Source organism: Mangifera indica, chromosome 17 (assembly GCF_011075055.1).
Source record: "Mangifera indica cultivar Alphonso chromosome 17, CATAS_Mindica_2.1, whole genome shotgun sequence".
Lineage (NCBI taxonomy): Eukaryota > Viridiplantae > Streptophyta > Magnoliopsida > Sapindales > Anacardiaceae > Mangifera > Mangifera indica.
In genome coordinates, this window is record NC_058153.1 from 1,625,138 (window position 1) to 1,649,778 (window position 24,641).

At 34.3% G+C, this 24,641-nt stretch overlaps 5 protein-coding genes across 16 annotated transcripts; 2 read left to right on the forward strand and 3 right to left on the reverse strand.

The window, feature by feature from the left end:
• Window positions 1-749: 749 nt before the first annotated feature.
• On the reverse strand, window positions 750-2,964 carry LOC123200904 (NAC domain-containing protein 100-like). Its single transcript, XM_044616285.1, has 3 exons — window positions 2,457-2,964; window positions 2,094-2,365; window positions 750-1,536 (listed from the first exon to the last, which is right to left on the reverse strand). The coding sequence occupies exons 1-3, from the start codon at window positions 2,623-2,625 to the stop codon at window positions 973-975; spliced, it is 1,005 nt and encodes a 334-aa protein (XP_044472220.1). The 5' UTR covers window positions 2,626-2,964; the 3' UTR covers window positions 750-972.
• An 8,210-nt stretch (window positions 2,965-11,174) lies between these two features.
• LOC123200054 (tRNA (guanine-N(7)-)-methyltransferase) lies at window positions 11,175-12,818 on the forward strand. Of its 3 annotated transcripts, none has more exons than XM_044615145.1 (2): window positions 11,175-11,330; window positions 11,799-12,818. In XM_044615145.1, exon 2 carries the CDS (start codon window positions 11,815-11,817, stop codon window positions 12,571-12,573), a length of 759 nt encoding a protein of 252 aa, XP_044471080.1. In that variant the 5' UTR covers window positions 11,175-11,330; window positions 11,799-11,814; the 3' UTR covers window positions 12,574-12,818. The 3 variants fall into 3 exon arrangements, with proteins under 3 accessions (XP_044471080.1, XP_044471081.1, XP_044471083.1); XM_044615146.1 differs by having other exon boundaries at window positions 11,224-11,330; window positions 11,806-12,818; XM_044615148.1 differs by having other exon boundaries at window positions 11,254-11,330; window positions 11,790-12,818.
• A 550-nt stretch (window positions 12,819-13,368) lies between these two features.
• On the reverse strand, window positions 13,369-17,894 carry LOC123200338 (pentatricopeptide repeat-containing protein At5g24830). Of its 9 annotated transcripts, none has more exons than XM_044615501.1 (6): window positions 17,677-17,894; window positions 17,463-17,578; window positions 17,179-17,373; window positions 15,299-16,870; window positions 14,057-14,306; window positions 13,369-13,986 (listed from the first exon to the last, which is right to left on the reverse strand). In XM_044615501.1, the coding sequence occupies exons 1-4, from the start codon at window positions 17,680-17,682 to the stop codon at window positions 15,439-15,441; spliced, it is 1,749 nt and encodes a 582-aa protein (XP_044471436.1). In that variant the 5' UTR covers window positions 17,683-17,894; the 3' UTR covers window positions 13,369-13,986; window positions 14,057-14,306; window positions 15,299-15,438. The 9 variants fall into 9 exon arrangements, with proteins under 9 accessions (XP_044471436.1, XP_044471433.1, XP_044471430.1 ...); XM_044615498.1 differs by lacking the exon at window positions 17,677-17,894 and having other exon boundaries at window positions 14,082-14,123; window positions 14,251-14,306; window positions 17,463-17,648; XM_044615495.1 differs by lacking the exon at window positions 17,677-17,894 and having other exon boundaries at window positions 14,057-14,123; window positions 14,251-14,306; window positions 17,463-17,648.
• A 515-nt stretch (window positions 17,895-18,409) lies between these two features.
• On the reverse strand, window positions 18,410-20,942 carry LOC123200339 (putative RNA methyltransferase At5g10620). The gene is made up of 8 exons (XM_044615502.1): window positions 20,840-20,942; window positions 20,721-20,752; window positions 20,494-20,636; window positions 20,353-20,419; window positions 20,191-20,268; window positions 19,567-19,712; window positions 18,858-18,918; window positions 18,410-18,769 (listed from the first exon to the last, which is right to left on the reverse strand). The coding sequence occupies exons 1-7, from the start codon at window positions 20,901-20,903 to the stop codon at window positions 18,879-18,881; spliced, it is 570 nt and encodes a 189-aa protein (XP_044471437.1). The 5' UTR covers window positions 20,904-20,942; the 3' UTR covers window positions 18,410-18,769; window positions 18,858-18,878.
• A 128-nt stretch (window positions 20,943-21,070) lies between these two features.
• LOC123200340 (protein FAM32A-like) lies at window positions 21,071-21,845 on the forward strand. 2 transcript variants are annotated; one of them, XM_044615503.1, is made up of 2 exons: window positions 21,071-21,206; window positions 21,312-21,845. In XM_044615503.1, exons 1-2 carry the CDS (start codon window positions 21,092-21,094, stop codon window positions 21,542-21,544), a joined length of 348 nt encoding a protein of 115 aa, XP_044471438.1. In that variant the 5' UTR covers window positions 21,071-21,091; the 3' UTR covers window positions 21,545-21,845. The 2 variants fall into 2 exon arrangements, with proteins under 2 accessions (XP_044471438.1, XP_044471439.1); XM_044615504.1 differs by having other exon boundaries at window positions 21,398-21,845.
• Window positions 21,846-24,641: the final 2,796 nt, after the last annotated feature.

The window sequence follows — 24,641 nt, forward strand, 5'->3', positions numbered from 1 at the left end:
TATGTTTATCAATGTTGTTGCCTTGGATAAACTTAAACACATAAAGAGTCTGCTGCATGTTGAATAGATGAGGGGAACTAAAGGGCAGCAAAGCCATTGTTGGAGCTTTAGAGCTTTCAGGTAAAAGACCTAGTTTTGAATCTATATCATTTTTGTGAAATCATAAAAAAATTACTTAAAAAAAAATACTCGTTTCAAGGCTAATCAAGTTCGGCTCGTTTAAAATGAGTAAATTTCGAGTTTGAGCTTGGTTTGGTACTGTAACCGAGCAAAAGTGACTTAAAATAACGTTATTTTAATGCATATTAATTAAAACAATATTGTTTTAATCTATTTATATCAAAATTTTTTAAGTTTGTAAACTTTATGAGTTGAACACTCATAAAGTTAGAGCTCAAACTTAAGTTCGAAAATATTTAACTACTAAGCTTGAATCAAGCTCAAATTGACTTAAATCAAGTTTGTTTCAAACTCTTTTATACCAAACTCGTTTTCGAACTCAAATAAGTTTCAATCTAATTTATAAGTATAATTGTGAAACTCTATTATTTATCTCTGATATGGAGGACATCTTTGTAGCTTCTCAAAGTGGACGTGGATAATCATATTGATCACCAAACTACTATAAACTTATGCTGTTTTTCTGCTTATGTTCTTCTTCCTTTTGCTGCAACTCTATATTTCATTACCTAGGTTATAACAGTTTATATGGTAGTGGCCTGAGTGAGAACTAAAATGTACTACGATAGTTGAGTTGATGAAGTCCAGTGATTTCAGTCTGTTACTGATAAAAAAGATTTGAATGTCTCTGATAACTGGGGCACTTCACCCACTTACATGGCAATTTCCAACATGAAACAGAAGAAATTAAAATTTGAAGTGAAACAAGCTTAAGGTTTACTACATTAACAGACTTAATCTACTTCTTAATCTAGCTTTTCTCAACTGAAATTCATTATTCTTCTCCACTCTTTAGTAAGTAGGCCAATAGTTATCTAAATCCATACAATGCTCCATGCCCATGTATCTGTTTCCACCTCCATTAGGGTTATGGATTTGGTCTGCTGCATAGCTTGCTGCAGCCTCCCCACCAAAACTAGCACTGCTTGCCATCATGTTCATGGAGGAAGAAACATCTTGTTGAGGAGGAGGCTGTTGCATAGGTCGTAATACAGGCTGTGCCGTGGCTCCTCCAGCTCCAAGATTTAGATTTAGTCCGGAGATTGTGAAGCCGCCGCCGCTTCCTGCGCCGCCAGCGGACAATGGGTAGTTCATGGATTGAAATGGTAGATTAACACTGGTTGATGCGCCTCCTCTTAATATCCTTGTGAACTCAGCGAATTGATCAGGGTTTCCCATGTAGTTTCTTCCAACCGGAAAGTGATAGTTCTCGGCGGCCGCCGGCATCATTTGTGAAGGCAGTAAATTTGCTCCGATGTCGAAATTGTACACCGGATTTACAGCACGGGATTGAGTTGTGGGGAATTTTTTCACTCCTGCGCTCTTCTGAAACACTCGGCAAACCACCCATTCATCCTGTGTCATCATTTACTAAAAACGTCAGATTAGTTCTATCCCATCAAAGAGTTTTCAAGAATTATTATTCATATATAATATTTGGATTAACTAGAAGTTTTTCTCTGAGAAAATTTTGAAACCAAAATATTATAAAATAATAAGGTCAATTTTGCGAAGAAGCCCTATTTCTCTTTCTCTGTGGAAACTGGTGATCAAGTACCAGATGATGAAGCTGCAAGAAAGCACCAAGATACGTGTGGTTTATGGAGTCATCAAACTTATTTTAGAAGCTAAAGAAACGTAAAAGAAATTCAGTGGTGAAGTTTTAGATTAAACAAAATGGTCAAATTCATGTCAATAATACTAATATAATCATTCTTGGCTCAGCTATGAAGAAAATCTCACTAGAACAAGAAGAAATTTCTCTGCATATGTAAGTTTCTCGTATAAAGTTGCTTCTGATCGCCATTAGACTCGCAGTTAAAAAAAAAAAAATTGTAACCAAATAAGATCAAATTTATCCTCCATAACATGAAAGGAGGAAGTTCACAGCCATGGCTGAAACGTGAAGGTACCTTGGCAGTTCTGAAAGATGATTTAGAGTGGATGCGATATTCATGCATAACCCAGTTGGTTTTTTCTCCTCTGGGAGCTCTCCCTTTATAGAAAACCAATGTTTTCTTCATCCCCACCAACTCTGAAGTCACACTATTGAAGATCTCCTTGTCTTTTCCTGTGGTCTTCCAGTAACCAGTGTTGGTGGCTCGATTTGTTCTTACACCAGTTGGGTATTTTCGATCTCGTAGGCTAAAAAAGTACCATTCTTTTTCTCCCATTTTCGCCTTTCCTATAATTAATTTTGATCAGAAAATTGCTCAGAGCCCTAAAATATGCTAATTTATGTAGAAAGGAATTAAGTTTAAGCTTGTTACAACAACCTGGAAGATCCCAAGGCTCGCATTTGTTGAGATCAACATCAGCAACAGCTCTTCCTGTGAAATTAGCATCTGAGATCTTGTTTACAAGATAGTAAGTGATGAGTTCTTCATCTGATGGATGAAAACGAAACCCTGGTGGCAGACTTTCCTCCTTTCTTTCTCCTTCCATCTCTTTACCCTCTTCGATTTGCTTCTTCCCCTCTTGATTATGTTGATTCTGTACTAAAACAAATTGAAATCAACACAATAATATCCCAAAAAACTAAACAAAAGTGACGAAGATCTTCATATTCCATACACACAGTAAACACACATGCAAAATAGGGAGAGAGGTTGGAGCTCTTGTTTCCGAAGTAACTGGAAATTTGACAACCCTGAATATTGAAAAGCTTCCAGGAGAAATTAGAAGCTTACTTGCATGGAGAGAAAACAAATTCTTCAATTAGGGTTTTGATGTATTTTATGAATTATTTTGTATAAGATAATGATAACTTGGGAGACCCTTTTGTGAAGAGCTTTTCTTCCTCACCGTGAACAAGAAATGTTGGAATTTAAGCTTCTGATTTGAAGAAAAAGAATTGAGCTGTGACTGCGAAGCTCTCACCTACTATTGGGCTTCACGTTCAAGGTTCAATATTGTCACATCCAAATTTCAATGCTTTAATCAATAATACGAATACTAATTCAATGAAGAAATCCTTAATTTAGGATATCTACGTGATTGCCCACTTGTCATGGAGCTTATATTTATACAAAATTTCTTATAAAATGGCCAGAATAGCCTCACCATGGGATGTCTATGGGAGTTAAATAAATGGACCAACTTATATATCTCCCTTCAGTTCTTCATAGTAAACAGACAGAATGACAAAATGGAAAGGGAAATAATTGTTAAAAAGATCCGCAGAAACAAGCATTACTAGTGTAGTGATGATATATTGCCCTAATGCCGAGGGATTGCAATTAATTTAAAAAAACTCAATGCTACATACACCTTTTTTTTTACATAAAATATAAAATATTATTTTATTTTTAATTTAAAATTATCAAATTATATAAAAATACATTATATAATACCGAAATTATACATCAAAACTATATGCACATCATTTTATTATTAAAAAAATAAAGGTAGAATAATAATTAGAGGGGCCAAATTATCATTTTCATCTAATAAAAGTATAAATTTTTTATTTTCCTATTCACTTAGCCAATCATACATTTTATTACACAAAAGAGGTCTGAACCTCTAGCACCATTGAAATTTGTTTTAATTTAGAAATGATGTTCAGGATAATGTTTGATTGACATGAACAATTCTTGGTTGTTCGAACTTTTTCTTTTTTATTAAAGTGATTAAACTTTTATATTTTTATATGAAATTGACGAAACTTGTATTCCATTGTATAAAAAATGCGTTTAATATCTATATATGCATTATGTATGTCATATGTCTATTTAGAATTTTATTAATTAAAACGATATTTATAAATGTTAAACCTTGCTTCCTTTTATTTTTCAAATGCATTTTGTTCATTTAAATTTTTTAATCAGAATAATATTTTATTGAAATTCACTGAGATTATATTTTATCAGTGTAAGTGTTGAACCTAAATAATAAAGGAACTTCAACTTTCAACTCAAAAATTTTTACCATTAAAAACAAAACAAATTAATTCTTGGTGGGTTTTGATTATTATGAGGAGTTTTTGTTTATTGTTTTGTGTTTTTTTTTAGTAAAAATAAATTCAGGAAAAAAAATATAATTTGAGGTATTTATGAGTTGCAAATAACCATATTAGGGCACAAATTATCTTTATCACACATAAAATATCCACATCAATACATTAAAATGATCACATCAATATATAAAAAAAAAACTCTAAGAGTTTATAAAACTGATAAAACATTAGAACTTTCAAGTAAAAAACTTGGATTCAAATCTTTATTATATTTATAAAATCTTAAAAAAATTACTTTAAAAAAGTTTTTAAAAAATTATGTCACATTCTTCGAAGTTATGCAATAGGTTAATTGAAAATTATGTAAGTTTAATATTTTCAATGGAAAAAAATAAAGTTTAATCACTTTAATGGAAAAAAAAAAAAAACACTGGATCATTACAATCAGAAAAAACATAGTTTGATTAAAAGAAAATTTGATCGCCCCCCAAATTTTGTTATCTCAACAAATAATAGTTAAGGGTTACAGTGCAGACGAGGGGGAATTGGTCATGCAAATAAGACAAAGTCACGTAGACCCATGAACCCTGGCACAAGTAAATCCTGTTTATTTTTAGACAGACAAGCACGTGCTTGGCCTGGTTCTCTTCTTTGAATATCAACTCAATTTAACCAATCATTCTGTGCCATGTAAATGGATCAAATCTTGTAGGAGCCTGTGAAATGGTGAGACTTAAAAAAGTAATTTTAGGAAACAGCAGCGCATGGGGTACCTGGGGATGCCAACCACCTTTATATTTTATTGATTGTTTCCCGGGAAAGCGGTGACCAGTTTCCTGGATTCTCTTCCTCTCTGTGTCTCTTGTTTCATTTCCGCGGGGTTCTTTGATCGTCATTTGCGTTCCTCTTCTCATAGACGCAGTGCCAGTGGCCTGAGCTATTGTTGTTGATTATCTCTATCTATATGATCGCTTGACTTGTAAAGTAAACTAGGAGAATGATGCTCTACCTTATGACTCATCGTGCCAGCCTCAGTTTTGTCATTCTCGAGCTGTAGAAGTATGAATTCATAGAAAAAATATTAAAAAAATATACTTAAGCAAGGCTAGGGCTGGATTCGAGCTGAGTTAAGTTTGAGCTCGAGCTCGGCTCGGTTCATATATAGGTGGCTCGAGTTTGAGCTAGAGCTCGGCTAAGGCCGGCTCGTTTCGAATTCGAATTCGGTTCGGTTCGGTTCGTTTTTCGTTATCAAAACGACGTCGTTTTTATTATATATTAGTCAAAACGACATCGTTTTGTATTAAAAATTTTAATTAGGAAATCTAATGAATAGAGCTCAAGCTCAATCAAACTCGGCTAAAGCCGGCTCGTTTAGGGCTCGATCGAACCGAGCTCGAGCTCAAACTGACTTGGCTCGAATCCAGCTCTAAGCAAGGCCAACATACGTCCCTTGAGTGCAAAGGTACGGGTGTTTAAACAAGAGAATATAAATTTGAAACCTAAATTATTGTCACCGAATTCAAAGTTTTATTTGTTTAATGTAAAGGATTCAATTCCAATAGGGCTGGACTCGAGCCAAGCCAGCTCGAGCTCGAGCTCGGCTCGGTTTTTGGTCTCTGCTCAGCTCGATCGAGCTCGAGCCGAGCTAGAGCTGGCTCGGTAGATTTTTTTTAAAATTTTTTATACAAAACGACGTTATTTTATCCATATATATACACAAAACAATGCCGTTTTGATATGAAAAACGAGCCGAACAGAGCCGTAAACGAAGCGAGCTGAAAACAATCCGAACTCGAGCAGAGCCGAGTTCGGCTCGAGTCGAGCCCGAGCCGAACTCGAGCCGGCCATAAAAAACCGAGCCGATCCCGAGCTGGCTGCGAGCCGAGCTCGGCTTGGCTCGAATCCAGCCCTAAATTCCAAAGTGACGGTTCTACTCAAATAAAGGTTCCTTGAGCTAACATCACAGATTTAACTACGGTGGTAAGGATTCAAATCTAACCCAATCCTCTTGCTGCAAGAGTACTTTACTTTTTAGATGACTGTAGAAAGGAGATTTTTCTTTTTTGGGTCTTTTGGCAAAAACTGAAACTTTCAACTTAATGCAGGAGCTTGTCCTCCATTTTTCTCTTATCACCACCCTCGGCTACTTGTTTCACAATCATAAAATTTGGTACTTTCTTGTTTGACATAACCAGTGTACTTGTTACATTTCTTTATTTGCATATGCTTGCCCCCAGACAGGAAGTTACACAACCATGTGCAGTTTTTAAAGGTTCATGGTCAATGCCTTATCGTGCATGCATATGCCTCTCTAATAAATCTGATTATACGATCAAGTTAATGGTATTTTGCAAAATGCAAATGGAATATTGCATGGTGAAACAAGTGAACTTTTTTTTTTCTATATCTACAATATCTGCAGTTTTTTGTTTCTTATCTTCTGGAGAACATAGTTACTGCCTTGCTAAAAAGTTAATACTTGTGGGGTGGGAAACAATAAGACTATATCCATTCAAACCTTTGGGGGCCATCTCAATTTCTTTCTAAAGGTGGTAAAAATCTCAATACATGCTCACTTTTATTGATGATTTCTCGGTAAAATTTTTGGTTTACTTGTTGCAAAAGATAAGTCAAATGTTTACAACTTTCAAGTAGTGGAAGACTTTAATTGATAAGCAAACAACATACTAAAAGACTTAGAACAGACAATGCCATTGAATTTTGCAATGAAGAGTTCAGTAAATTCTGTAAGAATGAAGGCATTGTGAGACATAAAACCGTTGTTGGAACATCTCAGTAAAATGGAGTTGTAGAGAGGATGATCAGAATACTATGGTTTGATGCATTATTTCTATTGTAAGTTGGGAAAGGGGTTTTGGACAAACGTTATCAATACAACTTGTTGGCTTATTAATTGATCACCAAATACATCCATTGAGTGCAAACACCAGAAGAGGTCTAAGTTTTTCTCACTACATTTAAGCGTGTGCATCAATTAGAATAATCTTGTGTCCATGTTCACTTGGTAGAACAGAGCAAGTACAGTCTACAATAAGCAATGTGGTGTGACATATAGTAAAGCATGTATGACCTACTATGACAATCCGACCTACAAGTAAGCAAGAGTTGGTATGACCATAGAAAGCTATTCGAGGAAGGGGCTCAAGACACATGTCAAGTATTTACGATTAGGGTTTGCGTATAAAAATTATATCAAAGTGTATGAAAAATTGTGCAAGAAGAGTGTGGAAAAAAGAGTACTGACCTAAGAAACTATAACACAAATAGTGAGAGCAAATAGTCTCTTCCTTACCTTGTAATCTTAATTATAATGAAATTTTTTCCAACTACTGTTCCTGGTTTTTCATGCACTCTTGTGTTGCCTATCAAATATTCCATTTGTCATTTATTCTCTAGGTTTCATAAGAGCTCAAGTTATATTATGATTATAATTTTTTTTGCAGAATTTTTTAATATGTAAAATAAACAAGAACAATGACAACTACAAACCTTCGAAGGGTAACATGAGTAATAAAAGAGTAGACTTTATATATAAAGAACATAAGTTCAAGTTTTCTTTAACGAGATCAAAATTTTGATTTATTGGATTTAGTGATTGTGAGGTTAATTACTGGACTTAAAATTTATCCTATTCGGCATAGTTAATTTCACCGTAAAAGGGCGATTCAAAATTTATCCTATTTGATATAGTTGGTTTGATCCTAAAAAGGCGATCTGACTCAAGTGGGTTATTTGTTACCTTAAAAAAATGAGAACTACAAGCACACCATTTTTCATAAAATGATTAATTAATGCTAGAAATTAATTGAGTTACTAATCAACTGTGCAACCTTAACATTTTTACTTTTAACACTCTTATGATTGCGATGAACTAATTACTTTCTTCTGAGTTGTATTTACAGATTTTCTGTCAGGTAAACATCTCTTTCCAAAGTTATACTTTCCTCTGAATTTCTCCGTTTCAGTTACTTTCTTTTTGGATTCTTCGTTTCAGAATCAGACAACTCATACAATATCTATTTCACGAAATCTACCAGCTGATTAACTTTTTTCACGGGTCAAGATCAAAGTAAGTATGTAGAATCCATGTGTCTGATAAATGACATTAATCTAGATAATTAGAACTTGGACTTGGTATTTTCGCACTGGTCTTTTTAGTGACGATGTTGCAGTAAGTATCCCAATTTTCTTCAACCCTGACATATTTTTTTATTGAATAACTATGTATAATACGTTTAATAACTAATCACTTTACGTGTTAATTAAGTTGATTTGTCGGGAAACGCATTGTAATTGTAATTAAGCTGAGCTTTTTCTAAGTGGGTGTTAGTTATGATTTTGGAAAGATTGAGAGATCTGGCTTTGCGTTATTTGATCAGCAATAAGACTTCTGAAAATTAAACAAAGCCAGTACTAAGCCATCCATCACAATCCTTTGTTTCTTCTTTAACACTTCAAGATATCATATACAGAAGAGTCGTCATCACGCCCACCTGTTATCCAAAGGCCACCTAACTTTTGCAGACAAATTACAAATTTGAAACGATTATTGTGATACGTGATTGACTGGTTTTTCATTCAGCAAAACATATTGAGAGGTTCGGTTTAGGGTTTTGGTTTAAGATTTACAGCAGCTGGTTTTATTTCAAGATATGTACAAAGCCTGCAAATATGAACTTAAAGAGAAGAACATGGTGCTTATGTTTCTGCATATGAATTGTTAACAGTATGAACTCCCATTTATATTATGAGAATTCAATTTTTTATTCTGGGAAATTAAGATTTCCTTCATGCACAAAGAAAAATAGAACTTAAATTGAGGTTGCTGAAGGAGATGTTCTATGAATCTGTCGAGAAAGTACAAATTACATAAGATTACAAAAAAAAAAATCTACTTTGAGGTGGCGTGCTTAGCTGCATGAATACCCATTTTTTCAATTACCGTAAAGCTCAATAACAAATCTTCTGACAGAGAGTTAACCTTTTTATTTTAATTTGTGTCAAGATCAGCTATGGAGGATTTGCAGACATTTGTCAGTATATATGACTATAAAGTCATAAAGGAAAGCTAGACAGATGAAGGGAAAACATGTCTTTAGTTTGAACATGAATTTGTTCAAATCTCTAATTCAAATCCTTCAACCAAAACTACTGAAAAATATTTTAGGGTTTTTATACAGCTTGAAACATTCTTTTTCAGCTTGACCATATCAATTCATTGTATGAATCTTATATTAAGACTAATTACACAGCTGATATGAAGTTAATCAGCATATGCATTTGTTAAAAAGATTTTTTAATCAATAAGTTTTTATATAAACTCAGTCATAGAAAATTTATATGAATATATTTAGAGCAATGCTATGTGAATCCAGTTTTGAATATATAATTGAATATTTATATGATGTGTAATTATGTAATTGAATATTACTTTATTTTTAATTTAAAATCACACAATCATACATTATATAAATACTCAATTGGTTTATAAAAAATGAGTACATATAGTTTTATTGATATACTTATTTAGTTAAAAATCATATTGTTATAACAATATTGTTAAATAAGATTGCGTGTAACCACCTAGAAATAAAATTACTATATACTACATTGCTTCATAAACACGAATCAATAATACCCGTATCGAACTTTTCAGCGTCACACCTTTGAAAATAATTTAACGATGACTTATCGATCAGCATCAATGGTGAAGTAGTTGATAGGTATTTATCAAGAAAGACTCTGTAGAAAATAAAGAAACCCTAAAGCAGCGGTTGATTCAAGCTTGGTATGCTACTTGTCAAGCACTTCAAAGCATAAAAAATTTGAGAGAGATGTTTGATCTTACGTCTCTCCGGTAAAAACTGCCAATAGCACATTGATTAATTAGCTTAGACACTCAAATAAATATAGTTGTTGGTATAATGATACAAGAAATTGATTGAGAAGAAGAAGGAGAATGCTGGTATGATTTTTGTTCCCAAAAACGGATGCAAAATTTTCAACAAAGTAGTTGCATGAACAAAGCTTATAGCATAATTAAATTAATTAAAAAGTAATATACAAGTTTGTATCATGATTAAGTCCATGCATGAAATCATATTCCATACACACTATACTTCACATGTTAGGTTGGAAATAAGCTTATTTTCATTCCATAATCTACATACAACTTAAAATTTAAGCTTGGGATGGATAGTAAGAATGGTTTCAGGTTCATCTAGTGACATTAAAGAACCATTTTAAGATCTTTTGGGTGACTAATTTAGATCACATGAAATAATTAGCAAGTAATTAACGTATATAGTGGAGTCTTCATAGGACAAGATGTAGGATTTGTGTTAGTTTACTTGCTAAAGTTTTGAGTACTGAGATAAGACCTTACTAATTTAATACCCATTGGCACACTTTTGTTGTCAAATTTAATGTTTTCTATATTTGAAAAAAGTTATAAATGAATCCTTTTATAATTGTTTATTATGGAATTTTAATATTAAAGAAAGTAAGTAAAATAAAGATAACAATTCAATTCACTAAATCAGATCTTTGACCCAATTTTTCTTGAATGAGATGAAGATTTTCTAATAGAAATAAAAATGAGATATAGATATAAATGGTTAAAATCTTTGCGATTAAGAATGAGATTAGAATAAGAATAAATGTATCTTCAACATGTTCCCTTTTTTATATTCTCGTAAATCTTTAATCAGTGAAATACCCTTAAAAATTTTTGAGTTATTAAAAATATATCCTAACACATAATAAATATTTTATTTTTTTTTTTAGTAGAGATAAGAAAGGGAATTTTCTGAGAAGAAATTAGGAGATGGAGGGGAGAGAAATATTTTTCACAGAGAGAGAACAAGAATTTTTTTTCATGCCCATATTGGAGAAATGACAGGGATAGAAAATGAGTTTCACTACAAAGATAGAGATGAAAATTAGGATATTCACTTATTTATCACCCCGTTGCTTTCCCAAAGGCAATGCTCAATAAGGACTTATTGTTATTGGGCTGGTGAAGGAAGGCCCACTTATATCCAAATGGATCAATGACCCAAATACCAATTAACCTAAAAATGGAACCCTAATCGCGCTCTGTGTCATCTCAACTGCTAACCGGTCTTAACTCGGAAGCTCCAGCCTTCCGCAGTCCATCAGCAGCCAAAAAGTAAGAAAACCATTCAATTCTTAGATATGCATTACTTTCCAACGTTAAAAATTTATCTTGTTTATTTTGAAGGAATATTTTCGGATTTGGGGTGGCTAGGTTTTGATAATTTGTGTGAGGCTCTGTTGTAGTTGAAATGTTCGACAAAATGTTTGTTAGGGATTCTGATGTATTGACAGAATGTTGGATTTACAGAAGCCATCGTATGCATTTCTCTGTATTTTTTCCATTACATTTTTTGTATCAGTTTTTAGTATGGATTTGATTTTTTGTTGTCTCTGATTAGTCAATGAGGCTGTGCTGATTGCTGTAAAAATTACATTTATGTTTTGCTTCACCCATTTTGACTTGAGGATCAGTGGCTTGAGTTGATTGTTATAAATATTTCTCTGAAAATTTTCTTTGGAAGTTAATTCATTCAATATAAGCATCTTGTCCTATGCATTGTGATTTTTTAAGGTTATGTAGCTTGCAGAACGAAGACATGTTGGAAAAGGAAACAAACCCAGTTTTCAATAAGTCAACTGGCTTACCTCGAAAGCGTTTCTATCGAGCTCGAGCTCACAGCAACCCGCTAAGTGATTCTCACTTCCCTGTTCCAGTTTCCCCTTCTCATGTTGATTATTCCCTTCACTATCCTCAGTTCTTTGCGTTGCCTGATCAAATGAATGATTCAAAAAGGATCCAGTTTGCAGATATTGGTTGTGGTTTTGGAGGACTTCTAATTAGTCTTTCAACCCTTTTCCCCGAAACTTTGATGATCGGAATGGAACTGAGGGATAAAGTGTCAGAGTATGTCAAAGAACGAATTTCTGCGTTGAGGGTGTCAAATCCAGGTCAATACCAAAATATCTCAGTGGTTCGAACTAACTCTATGAAATACATCCCAAATTACTTTGAGAAAGGGCAACTTATGAAGATGTTTTTCTTGTTCCCTGATCCTCACTTTAAGGAGAAGAATCATCGTCGCAGAGTGATCAGTCCACATTTGTTAGATGAGTATGCTTATGTTCTTGGCATTGGTGGGATTATATACACAATTACAGATGTGGAGGAGCTTGGAGACTGGATGAAGTCATGTTTAGAAAGTCACCCAATGTTTGAACCACTTACAGATGAAGAGCTTGACGCAGATCCAGTGGTAAAGCTCTTGAGTTCTGCAACCGAGGAAGGGCAAAAGGTTGCTCGGAATGGAGGACAGACCTTCCAAGCAGTTTTTAGACGCATCCTACCAACTGAATGATACAATGAAGATGATAAAATGATATCATGTTCAGTTATTCAAGATGTTTAGCTTGGTTAAGTCATTCAAGACGTTTAGCATGGTTAAGTATTGGAATTGTAGTTGGTTACTCAGTTTATCATCATCGGTTCTCTTCTTCTTGATCGTTTGCTTTTTGAAAGTGTTTGATTGGTCGAGTGGCCATGAATTTTTGCTTTGTGTCATGGAAACACAACAGAGATTACACTCCATTTTTTTTTATCTCAGATTTGTACGAATTTTCTTGTATATTTTATCAATAAAACTATAAACATAAAAGACATTGTTATTTATGTATAAAGTTATATATATTATTTATGCACATAACATTATTTGATTCCCAACCGTCTTCATGCACGTCCATGCAACACTTGTTTATCATTTGTTTAGTGGCTAGGGCTCCGATTTTGAAGGCCTCCACTGTTGAGAAAGAAAATCAAACCTCCATAAAAGTAACATATAATAATATTATACCAACATACAAAATTTTTAATATTTCGGCTTCCAATTTTAAATCCCAAATTATGCATCATATGTTAGAGAAGTGTACAAACGAAACTTAGAAGGCACAGACAGACCTTAGGTGAAGATGTTCATTTTCCCATATAAAAGTAAATTTAACAATTGTTGAAAGTTAAAAATCATATTAAATGGTAAGTCACTTATACCCGATCAATGTGTTATTTTTATATTAATTATTATTATCAATTTGAGAATTCCTCAACAACTATTATGTCTTTGCAAATTTGTCTCACATAGGGTAATCTCCAACAAAGGAAAAAAAAATTACCTCCACATTATATTTACGGTGTAAATTTTCAAAGGGCAGTAAATTATCTCTACAATTTCAACTAAATCAGAAATTAGAGTATTGATAGAAGTTTTCTCACTCAAAAGGTGCATTTCTTCAGCTTCTACAACCGTTCGTTTGGCTTCAGATCATCATTGAATATAGGGAGTTGGAATGGTCAATGAATCATCTTCGTCAACAAGGTAAATCGAATCCCACTTCATTTATTCCCTAATAGGTCTCCAATTTTGAGAGCTGCCACCTCTGACAGGGTATATCAAGCATAGTAAATTCTCATGAAATAAGATCATAATTTGTCAACTGCTACAGCTTATATCATATTGAATAAAATGCTAAATCATCAGGTTTCTTATAGTTTCTACCTTTCTGAGCTTTAGACTCAAGGGCATACTGAGTATTTCTTCTTTCCGTGCTCAGCAGGTTTTTCTGGAAGCAGCATATGGACCCTACTTTAGCTTATCTTCACCTGCTCAAGATTTTCGAGACACCAGCATCACACGAAAAAACCACAGCCCCACTTATAGAAGGCAACCCAGGCAAACCCATCGAACCATTTTCAAGGTTTGAGCCCAACGGCAACATCTCTGTTGAGCCAACCAATTAAAACAATGAATTGATCAGAACATAAAGAATCTCAACTTATAAGATAGTTACTCAAAGCAACTCCCTGTAAACTAACAGATTCATATCAGCGGTGGAAACACAGGTTGGCTCCATCATCCTGGACCAAATAGTGAGACACATGATGAACAACTTCACAATTGCCTCATTACCCACTTCACTAATAGGAAGTTAAGATCAAAACAGTTTTACAAATGAATAAGCGAACTCAAGGCCAAATGCCCCACCATTCATCTCACTGAGTGGGGAATGTTGTGATAAGGTCCAAGTCATCTTCTTGCACCTGTGTCGAAAAGAACCAATTGCAATCTCATATGTTGTATGGTTTTTATGGTAAATAATATACAGAAGAAGAGTACAATGGAATTATGAAAGAGAAGCAACACAAATGGAAAGGGGAACCATTTTGTAGATGCAAGAGATGCCAACCATAAAAAGCATTATCTTGAAGCACGGAAGAACAACACAACATAAAACTTAGTCCCACCATATGCCAACAATATATGGGTAGATATAACACCAATGTGAGTGAGTGAGTGTGTGTGTGTGTGTGTGTGACATCAACAATAGAGATAAGTATTGCAAATCTAAAAGATGAGCAATTTATGGTGCCTGGAATTTTGCTAGACTCTGAAATTAGTATGTGACACTGCAGTGGCCCCTTAAGACAGCTTAAAAAAATTGAAAACATCGAACTCAGGTCTAATGTTCTAAGCTTCCTCTAGCATCTCTAATATTTAAACAATTCCTGACACTATAACCTAACACATATTCTTCCTTCCATTATTTACTCACTTTTTGTTCACAATTAAATCAATAAACTGATAATTCAAGCAAATAAAAGGGTTCAAAACCAAGCATGCCAACTTTACCAACAAATCTAGTGAATAAAGAACTCTAATCTATAAAGAAATATTGCAGAGGTAAAAGCATGTAATCTTTATTCCTCAAACATTCATGAAAGAAACTAATCTCAGAATGCTAATTGGTACCTGGAAGTAATCTTCTCCACCTATTCAAGGCAACTCAAGAAGAAAAAAATGATTTACCATAAGAGATAGGGTTTTTATACCCATTTCAAAGTACAAGCTATAAATCACAAAAAGAAAATTATACCAAATAAAGTCTCCAGAATGTCTATATTGCATGACAACATCTATATCTAACTTTTTCTTTTTTTATGAAAGATAGAATCAGATCTAAAACGCAATCAATAAATTAAGAAAATTTCAGCAAACCAGAGACATACAATAGAAGGTTAACAAATACACATACCTCAAAGAAGAGTGTTTATGCCTCCCAAGCGCAGAAGACTTTCACCATTGAAATAAGTTCATTCATGTTCAGAAATAAAAACTGACTCATGCCAGAGGCCTTGTTTCTGACAACTGCTAACTCAATAGAATTATATTTTATTAAAGTGGACAAACTCTTTCATCACTTGCGAACCACTTCTGGAAGAGGTCAAATGCCCTGTGTGGTTCTCTCATTTTGCAGTATGTCTTACTAATTATCTGAAACGGTACATGATCTATCGGTAAACCAGATTTCAGTAACTTGGCAAAAAGCTCTTCCGCCTCCTTCATATTACCTCTTATGCATTGACCTCTAATTAATTCAGTATATGTTATGAGATCAGGCTCATATCCTAATCTCAGCATTTCATCATACAATTGAAGTGCAAAATGAAGTTGCCCCATGCTGCACAAAGCACCTATTAACAAATTATATGTGACTAAATCAGGCAAAATGTTGTTTAAAACAATCTCCTTTTTTAGATAAAAGGCATCAAAAATTTTTCCTCCTTTTATTTTTGCATAAATTAATGCATTAAAGGTAAAAACATTTGGTGCAACACCAAAAGACAACATCTGATCTCTAACAGAGAATGCACCATCAAGATATCCACATCTTCCATAACCATATATTATTAGGTTCCATATATGAGGCTCGGGCACAATTGACCTCTCTAACATATAAAGAAGAAATTCATTAGCTTTGACAACATCTCCGTGAACACAGAAGCCTTGAACAATAATTTTGTATGAAATCTGATCTGGAGCAACTCCAGCTCTTAGCATGATATCATAAACATAACAAGCCTCATCTAATTTCCCTTCTTTACAAAGACCGCTAAGAAGAGTATTGTAAGTAAAAATGTCTGGAAGTGTACCCCTCTTAAGCATTTGACAAAAAAGCATGTACACAGAGTTCATTTCTCTACTCAAACAGAACCCATTTATTAGGACATTATATGCTACGAGATCCATTTGAGAGTGAGATATACCATCCCAGATACCAAGAGCATGAATCATATCTCCACTCTTAAAATAGCTATCCATAAGTATAGTTGATGTAATTACATCAGAGGTTTCCTTGCCGTCGCTGTTAGCTAATATCTCTCCAAGAAGCTTCGTGGCAACCGCTAAAAGACCTTTCTTGCATAGTGCATGTACAAGTATGTTACAAGTAACTGTATTTGGCCTGATGCCAGAACTTGCCATAGTGGATAAAAGATGAAGAGCTTTATCCACATCATTGATATGGCAGTAGCCCTTGATAAAAGTGTTGTAAGTTGCACAGTTTGGAGCGGGACCTATTTCTACCATCTCCCTAATAACACCATCAGCCTTCTGTGTGTCACCAGTTTTGAACAGTCCATTAATAAGATAATTATGTGTAAGCACATCGGGTACAATGCCTTTCTGAATCATTTTACTCCGCAGCCATAAAGCCACACCCAACTTTCCTCCCAAGCACAAATCCCTAATTACAGCTACATTTCCTCTGTAGTCAGTTTCTGAGGTACAAACCACAAGACCAACCTTTGTCAAAGATAAGCTCTCCCTAGAAAATTTCAAGCAAGAAGTGAATAAAATGATATAAAATTCTACATTCTGTAATTTCTAAAACACACAATAAACAACTAAAAACAGCTCCTGAAATACTCAACAAAAATTACCATAAGATTATTTAACACTGGATCCCTCAGTGTGCAATACAAATTCGAAACACAAGAATTTCAAACAAGGAAACAAGATCAATTATAACCTCAAAAGCGTAAGACGCATAGCATGAATAACCTGAATATTTATAAGTAATCAAACAATGCTATCCATTATAAGAATTACAACTTGGCATAAAATAAAGCTGACCTCATCGTTTTCAAGCGATCCAAATTCTCTTTCAACGTTGAATCCAATACATTGAATACTGCCCGTGGGTCTTCTTCATTTTCAGAATTCTTCTTATTCAAAAACCAGTCCTCAGTTCTCATCTGACACTGATCACTAACAACACTGAACATATTTTTGAAACTACAGGGCAATATATCATCGTCACTCCGAATCCTTCACATTGCACGTTTACAAGTTAGCAGAATATATATACAAGAAAGTTATAATTAAAAAAAAAAAAAAAAACTAATAGAAAGAAAAACCTTGAGTTAGCGAATAAGTGAGCAACGCTGAGCTTGACGGAGTCGATGGCTTGATTCCACAATCGAAAGATAAGAATATGTAACGGTGACGAGGACTCTCCGCAGGCAATTGATAACTGAAACAAACAAACAAACAAACAAACAAACATTCAATCAGTGATGAGAAAAACTTGACAGAGAAGGCGATTCTAATGATTTCAATGGATAAACTTACAGCCATTAGCTATGTGCATGTGAATCGAATCTCGACCGTTCCTTGGCTCTAAATCATTGCAACGGCTCAGAAATGAGCACAAAGTAAACTGTAAACCCCGTCTCTACTTTAGTTTCTCTCAACTAAAAGCCCCTACAACAGTCCAATTAGGCCCACAATTCTGGATGAGGGTTTAGGGTTTCAGAATGCTGGGCCTGTCTCTTGAATCAAGCGGTCGCCGATTTTCACTCATTTAAGCTCTTTCTATATATTTGCTCATTATTATTTCAATTTGAGAAAACGAAATTTAAACTATCGAAATTTATTTTTTCAATTGAAATGTCCGAATTATTATATTCTATTATCAAAGAATCAAAATTTCAGATTTCTTTATAAAACGACCAAATTTACGGTATTTATTATTGAGTTTCTCAAATAACTATAATTAAAATTATTTATTTTATTTTATAATTAAGATGCTTAGTTTAATTTTGATACTTTTAATAAAAAATATTGAAAGATTAATGATTCAATAACAAAATCTAACCCTTACCCCCTTTAACAGGAAAACGAGAACATTGTTTTTGACGTTGCACTTTCCCGGCCTATTGGTGGTTCAACAGGAGATTGATTTGGCTCAGTGGATTTTTATCTGCTTAACTTTGTACTATTTGCTTTCATGTTGTATTCATAAATTCGAATTTGTTTTGCAAGGCGATTAATATAAATCATAGAGAACATCCATCACAGCAACTCTTCGATGCAACAATGGATTTTTCTTCTAATCTCGACCAGCGAAACATGAATTTGCCAACAAAGATGAAATGTGAAGACAGCATGAATACTCACAGCTATGACTGAACACCAGATGATGCTAATCTCAGTACATTGATTTTACCAGAACCAGAACTTCTGCAACAAGTGAAGCCGCAGAACTTGCAAAATTCCATTGATCATCTGATTCTACACATAATATTTCATATGTAATGTAGCAGGAGGTCCTTGGTAACAAACTGAAACTGATGACTGACTGCCTCTTGACACCAAGTCCATTCAGGTTTCAGCAATCTGCTTAATCAATCTTGAAAATGTTTTGGCTGAAAATTGTTATAGCCTGATCGACAAGGAACACTCATCTGGTGAATAAAAGCTGAATACTAGTGAGCTAAAGTGTAGTAGAAAATATGATACTTGTTACATACCTCATCATGAGTGTAAAATACCTAATGATGGTATTTTTGACCTTTCAAAATAGTCCATGACCTGTAGTTTAAATCATAAAGAGTTAATTATAAAACTTATATCATTGAATAACTTAGCACAAGAGCAAAATTTACTCGAATTTCTGTGCTAAAATCTCTACTTTAAATGAACATGAATCATCATGCATTTGACTATGAGAGCTAAAATCTTAAGGTTCAAATATAGTGGTAGAGGGTAACAAAGACGAGGGCGAGGCAGTGATGGACACTTTAAACATGCAGTACGGTGCAGAAATTAGTAATTTTATCACCAAATGGAAGTGAAGAATCACATTATAACATTATGAAAACTAGTAGACCAACACTCGAAAATGACGCAACCCTTGAGAGGAAGCTTTTGTGAGGCCCCTGACAAACTGAGTACCACAGCCATAAAAGTAAATGCATGAACAAGCCTAGATGGGTTTGGGCAAGAAGAATTGACTCTTTAATTGTTGTTCACGATTACATTTACTCCAATAGGACCTACGTTCAGTGAAAGGAAGACACCAAAATTCAGATGTAATACTAAGGAAGCTTTTAACACTTTTAGCGCAGATGTGATTGGCAGCCCAAGCATTTTATTACTGCAATAGATGTTAGCTAATAGAACTCAAAAACAACGAGTTATATCATCCAATAAAATGAAATTATGGGTTACCCTTCTCACCTATAAAGCTGTTCCACGAGTATAACTAATGCAATCTGATGATTTAAGACCATCGTAGACAACTTGATTGAAATGTCAGCACGTTTTCTCAATTTTGGTCCATGGCCATAAGGTCCACCAATGCAAAATGCTAGCCTTGAAGCTCCCTTTGAAAGAACAGAACATCTAAGTTTTAATTCACATTTAAATTAAGCAAACTGACAAGTTGGAGAGCAAGAACACTCTATATGTTCATCAAACTGAACTCATCATTACTAGAGAAAAACTAGGGGTATAAATTCATATCATTAGCTCAAGCAAATAAAAAAAAATATTGAAAAATATTCTGTTCCCATTCTAATACTTGCTTTACAATACTATCAAAACCTGAGAGATGGTACCTAAAAGAGATCTTAAACAAATATGCACAGGATTCCAGGGGGCATCTACAAATTCAAATTCTCTTAAACTACATCTCTTGTTAGAATAGAAAGGTAGCAATTGCGTGTACATATATAATTTGTGAAATGAGAGACAGCATCTTATGACTTTATGCCATTTTTATAAATCAGACCCATTCATAAACAATTAAACATATGGAAGATTAAAAACTGTTCAAACAATTAAAGAGAAAGCATGACTCACTGTATTTCCTGCATCCCCAAACATTTGAGCCATCTGTTCAGAACCAATATCTACTCCATTTTCATCCAACATCACAACCTACAATTACATGAAAAAGAATAGAACTTGTTACCAAAAACTGCATCTTTTAGAAGCAGAAAACAACCAAGTTTAGGACTATACCCAATCATCAGAGCTGATAAGGTTCGCAATTGCTGCGTCTTCATCCTCAACCTGAGTCCTGACATCACTACAATTCAATCGAAATAAATCAATAGCAATTTCAATTTTTGAATTAAAGAAGCACAAAGAAAAGCGGGCTACCGTGCATTTTTTGGATTGGATCGAACTTGAACATCATCAACACTGCAATAGTGTTTGAGCTTCCCAAGATACTCATTCACTATTAACTGAACACCAGCTGACCTCTTTTTCCCAACCGTCAATATACGTATAGGCAATGCTCTCTGCTCAAAATTTATATCTAAATCAAGCGATAAAGAACCATACAAGTCAATCATAAACGCAACCAATGGAGGAAGATAGTTTACCACCGATTGGCCTGTGTATTTACATCCTTTACCTGAGAAATTTCACCATATTTCAAAAGTCAAACCAAAGAAACAAAAGATTAAGCTTGATTTTTAATACTTCTACAGAGCGAAATTACCGGGAGATGGAATGGAGTTCTTGGCGCAAACAATTGGGCTGGAACAGAGAGAGTTTGTCACCATACGGAATCCGTTCGTCTATTATCAGTTATCCCTATTTTACTCGGTTTTACAGAAAATCACTATTAAAAACGGTGTCGTTTGACGCTGATATGAAATTTGGTTCTAGAACCTACTAGTCTCCGTCTGCGTCGTCCATACAATGAATTAATAATGCAAAATGGGGAAGCTTCAACAATCTTCCTCAGAAGATGTCGGAGTCGGCATACGAGAACGTCGTTAAAGGGAAGCTGAAGCTGAAGGGGAAGGCCCTTGATGTTAAGGGCGAAGGCATTTTCAAGAAGAAAAAGAAGCACAAGATCACAGGTTCGTCATACACATACATACATTCATAACCAAAATCTTACCTTGAATTGCTGATTTCAGTTTTCAATAATTCTAAAATTTTGATTTCCCTTTGGAGGTTTTTAGGTGGGAAAAGGATGGTTTCGTCAACAGATTATATTGATAGTGATGTAATTGAAACTGATAATAACTCTGTTGATGGGAAAGAACAGGTGGTATTTTGGATGACCGTCTCACACCATCAGAGAGGCGTTATCTGCAACACTGGGAGAAAATTGAGAGCCAGAGGTTGGCTAAACTGGCCACGAAATCGCACCGTGATCGGATTCAAGACTTCAATCAATATCTCGCTAATTTAACTGAGCATTATGACATTCCTAAAGTTGGCCCCGGCTAAATTTTTCTTCTTCTTTTGCCCGATATACATCTCTGTTGCTGTGATGGTTATTGTTACCATTTGTATTCAGGGTGATTTGGATTCTGTTGCTGAATTAGAAAAAGTGAAGCTTTGTTCAGTTCAACAGCAACCCTTTGCATTCTTCTATTGTTATGCATGAGTTCAGGTTTTGGATGTTGCTTCTATAGCTGTAAAATTATCTGTTTTGATTGACGAAGCTGGATAATTTAAGGGCCCAGGCAACTAGAAGCATATTTTTGCAATTGGAATTGTTTCTGATCGTATTATTTCAACATATTTTCTTCTGATTTTGATGTTAATATAGCGTAGGTTCTAGGCCATGAAAATGGAAAAACAAGCATCAAACTCTGCAAAAATTACTCCAATTTGTATTTCAAAGAAGCAGTTAGGATGAAATTATCGAATAAAGCAAGATGCATTAATTTCAACATTCCTGATGTAACGAGCACAACCGTGATGTAAACCATTTAACATGTTATGGAGACCTGATGTTGAAACAAGGAAAAAAGCCAAATAAGATGATTTTTTTTCTGATAAAGATCCGACCTTGGAGAGAATTTGATTGAACCAGACCATCAGGACCAGTTCTCAATTCTGGGTTTGAGATAGAAACAGCCTTCACACTTCTCAATGAATTACTTCGACATTTCTCACATGGAACTGAAACTGTTGAATGCAAGTTTGAGGATTTTGAAACAGAAGCTTTTGATATTTTTGGCTCAGAAACAGAAGATGGCAGCGGTATAGAAAAGTAACATGCCATTGAGATGGAGCAAACAAATGCATTGCTGAGGCACAAGTTAATGGATACTCATATAGCTGTCGATGCACCATCAGAATCGGGTTTGGTTAATCGGTAAAAAAAAATTGGATCTGAGTTTTAAGTCTACCCATTCAGATTTATAGCCTGTTTCATTAAAATTTTTCAGATTTCAGACCATTTTAGACTCGTTCTGTAACTGTAAAAACCGATAAAAACACTCTATATTCCCCTGCAATTTTGAAAAACTGACTACTACACCTTTATCCATATTGAATTTTCGTTCTCTGTCATATTTTCAAAACTTAACTCAATAATTTAATGGGCAATTTTTTATCCAATTCCATTTGAAGCCGAAATTCTGTTTAAGGAAATTGAATAATCACACCTCAAACTTACCCACTCCCATAGACCAGGCCTAGATCATACGAACAATCAGGCTTCAGATTTACTTGACCCGACCGACATCATAACTCACCGGATGACTTTGTGAAATGTTTGGATCCAACTGATTGACCGATGCCACGTCGGTGAAATCAGAACAAGTCCCACATGCAGTAAGACTGTCGATTAGAAATGATAGTTTTGGTCTGATTTTATACGTTTCGATTTGATCGGAAAGAAGAGTCTTCGATAGCAATAAAAAAGAAAATAGAGATGTGGATTAAAAAAGGGAAATTTTAAAAAATGCCCAAAAAACCCTCCCATTAAGCAAAAAATGCCCAAAATCACTATTTTCAAGCCAAAATGCCCAAAATCACTATTCCTAAGCAAAAATGCCTATGATTTTTTTTAAAATACCAAAATTATCCTTTCCCTTATTTATATAACTCTTCTCACTCACTATTAAGGGTTAAAATAATTTAAGATAAATATGGGGGGTTTTTGAATATTTTACATTATAAAGGGACTTTTTATTTCAAGCTGCCGTGGGAAAATTCGTCCTGCCGTGGGAAAATTCGTCCTGCCGTGGGAACTGCCGATCCATTCAGCAGTCAATTTCGGCCAATTTTTGGTCATTTCGACCTCCGATTTTTACATAAATCAAATCTACACATTGTATAACATAAAACCTCTCAATCAATTCAACAAAAACAATCAAAAATCCAAACATTTTAAGCAATATTCAAAACGTAAACCCTAAAATTTCAAACCCAAAATTCTCAATCAAATCTCAATTATATCAACAATAAATTGCTCCAAACAAGATTACGGGAGATATTCTAACCTTTTTTGCCATTTACGGTTGTCGAGAAGCTTCAAAATCAACAAAAATGACCTTCGCCGTGGGATTAACGTGGGAGGAGGAAAACTTGTGAAATTTCAAAAAAACCCGACGTGGGCTAAGGATTTCCCCGACACCCCAATGTGTTAAAAAAGCCAGTTTACAACACCCCCCCCCCCCCCCCAAACCCATTGTCCATTCAACTGCCGTGGGAAAATTCGTCCTGTCGTGGGAAACTCCGTTCCCACGGCAGACTGCCGATCCATTCGGCAGCCAATTTCGGCCAATTTTTGGTCGTTTCGACCTCCAATTTTCACATAAATCAAATCTACACATTGTATAACATAAAACCCCTCAATCAATTCAACAAAAACAACCAAAAATCGACACATTTTAAGCATTGTTAAAACTGTAAACCCTAAAATTTTAAACCCAAAATTCTCAATCAAATCTCAATAATATCAACAATAACTTGATCCAAAAAAGATTACGGGAGATATACTAACCTTATTTGCCATTTTCGGTTGCCGGAGCGAAAGAAAATCGACGAAAATGACGTTTGCCGTGGGATTGCCGTGGGAGATGGGAAGCTTTGGAATTTTCTATCGCTTGTACAGTGAAAATTTGCTGACTTTATATATGGGGGCAGTTTCGTCATTTCACAAAATATGGGCATTTTTGCTTAAACCTAAATTTTTTAGGCAATTTCGCTTTGACCCCTTTAATTTTGTCTATTTTTAATAATTTCCCATTAAAAAAATTGTTACAATTGAAGGTAGGCATACATATGTCCCTTCTCAATACTGTGCCGCCCTACCCTTGTTTTTACTATTTTATATTAATATATTTACTTAAAATATTAACATAATTTTATAGTTTATAAATTTATTTAAGTTTTTATTATACGTATTAAAATAGTTCAAATATTATATTTATAATATTTGAAATAGTAAATTGATTTTAATTTTATTATTTAATATATTTATATTATGTTATAATAATATAAAAAGAAGGTTTTTTTTTATGAGTATAGCAAAGAATTTTTTTTTCATA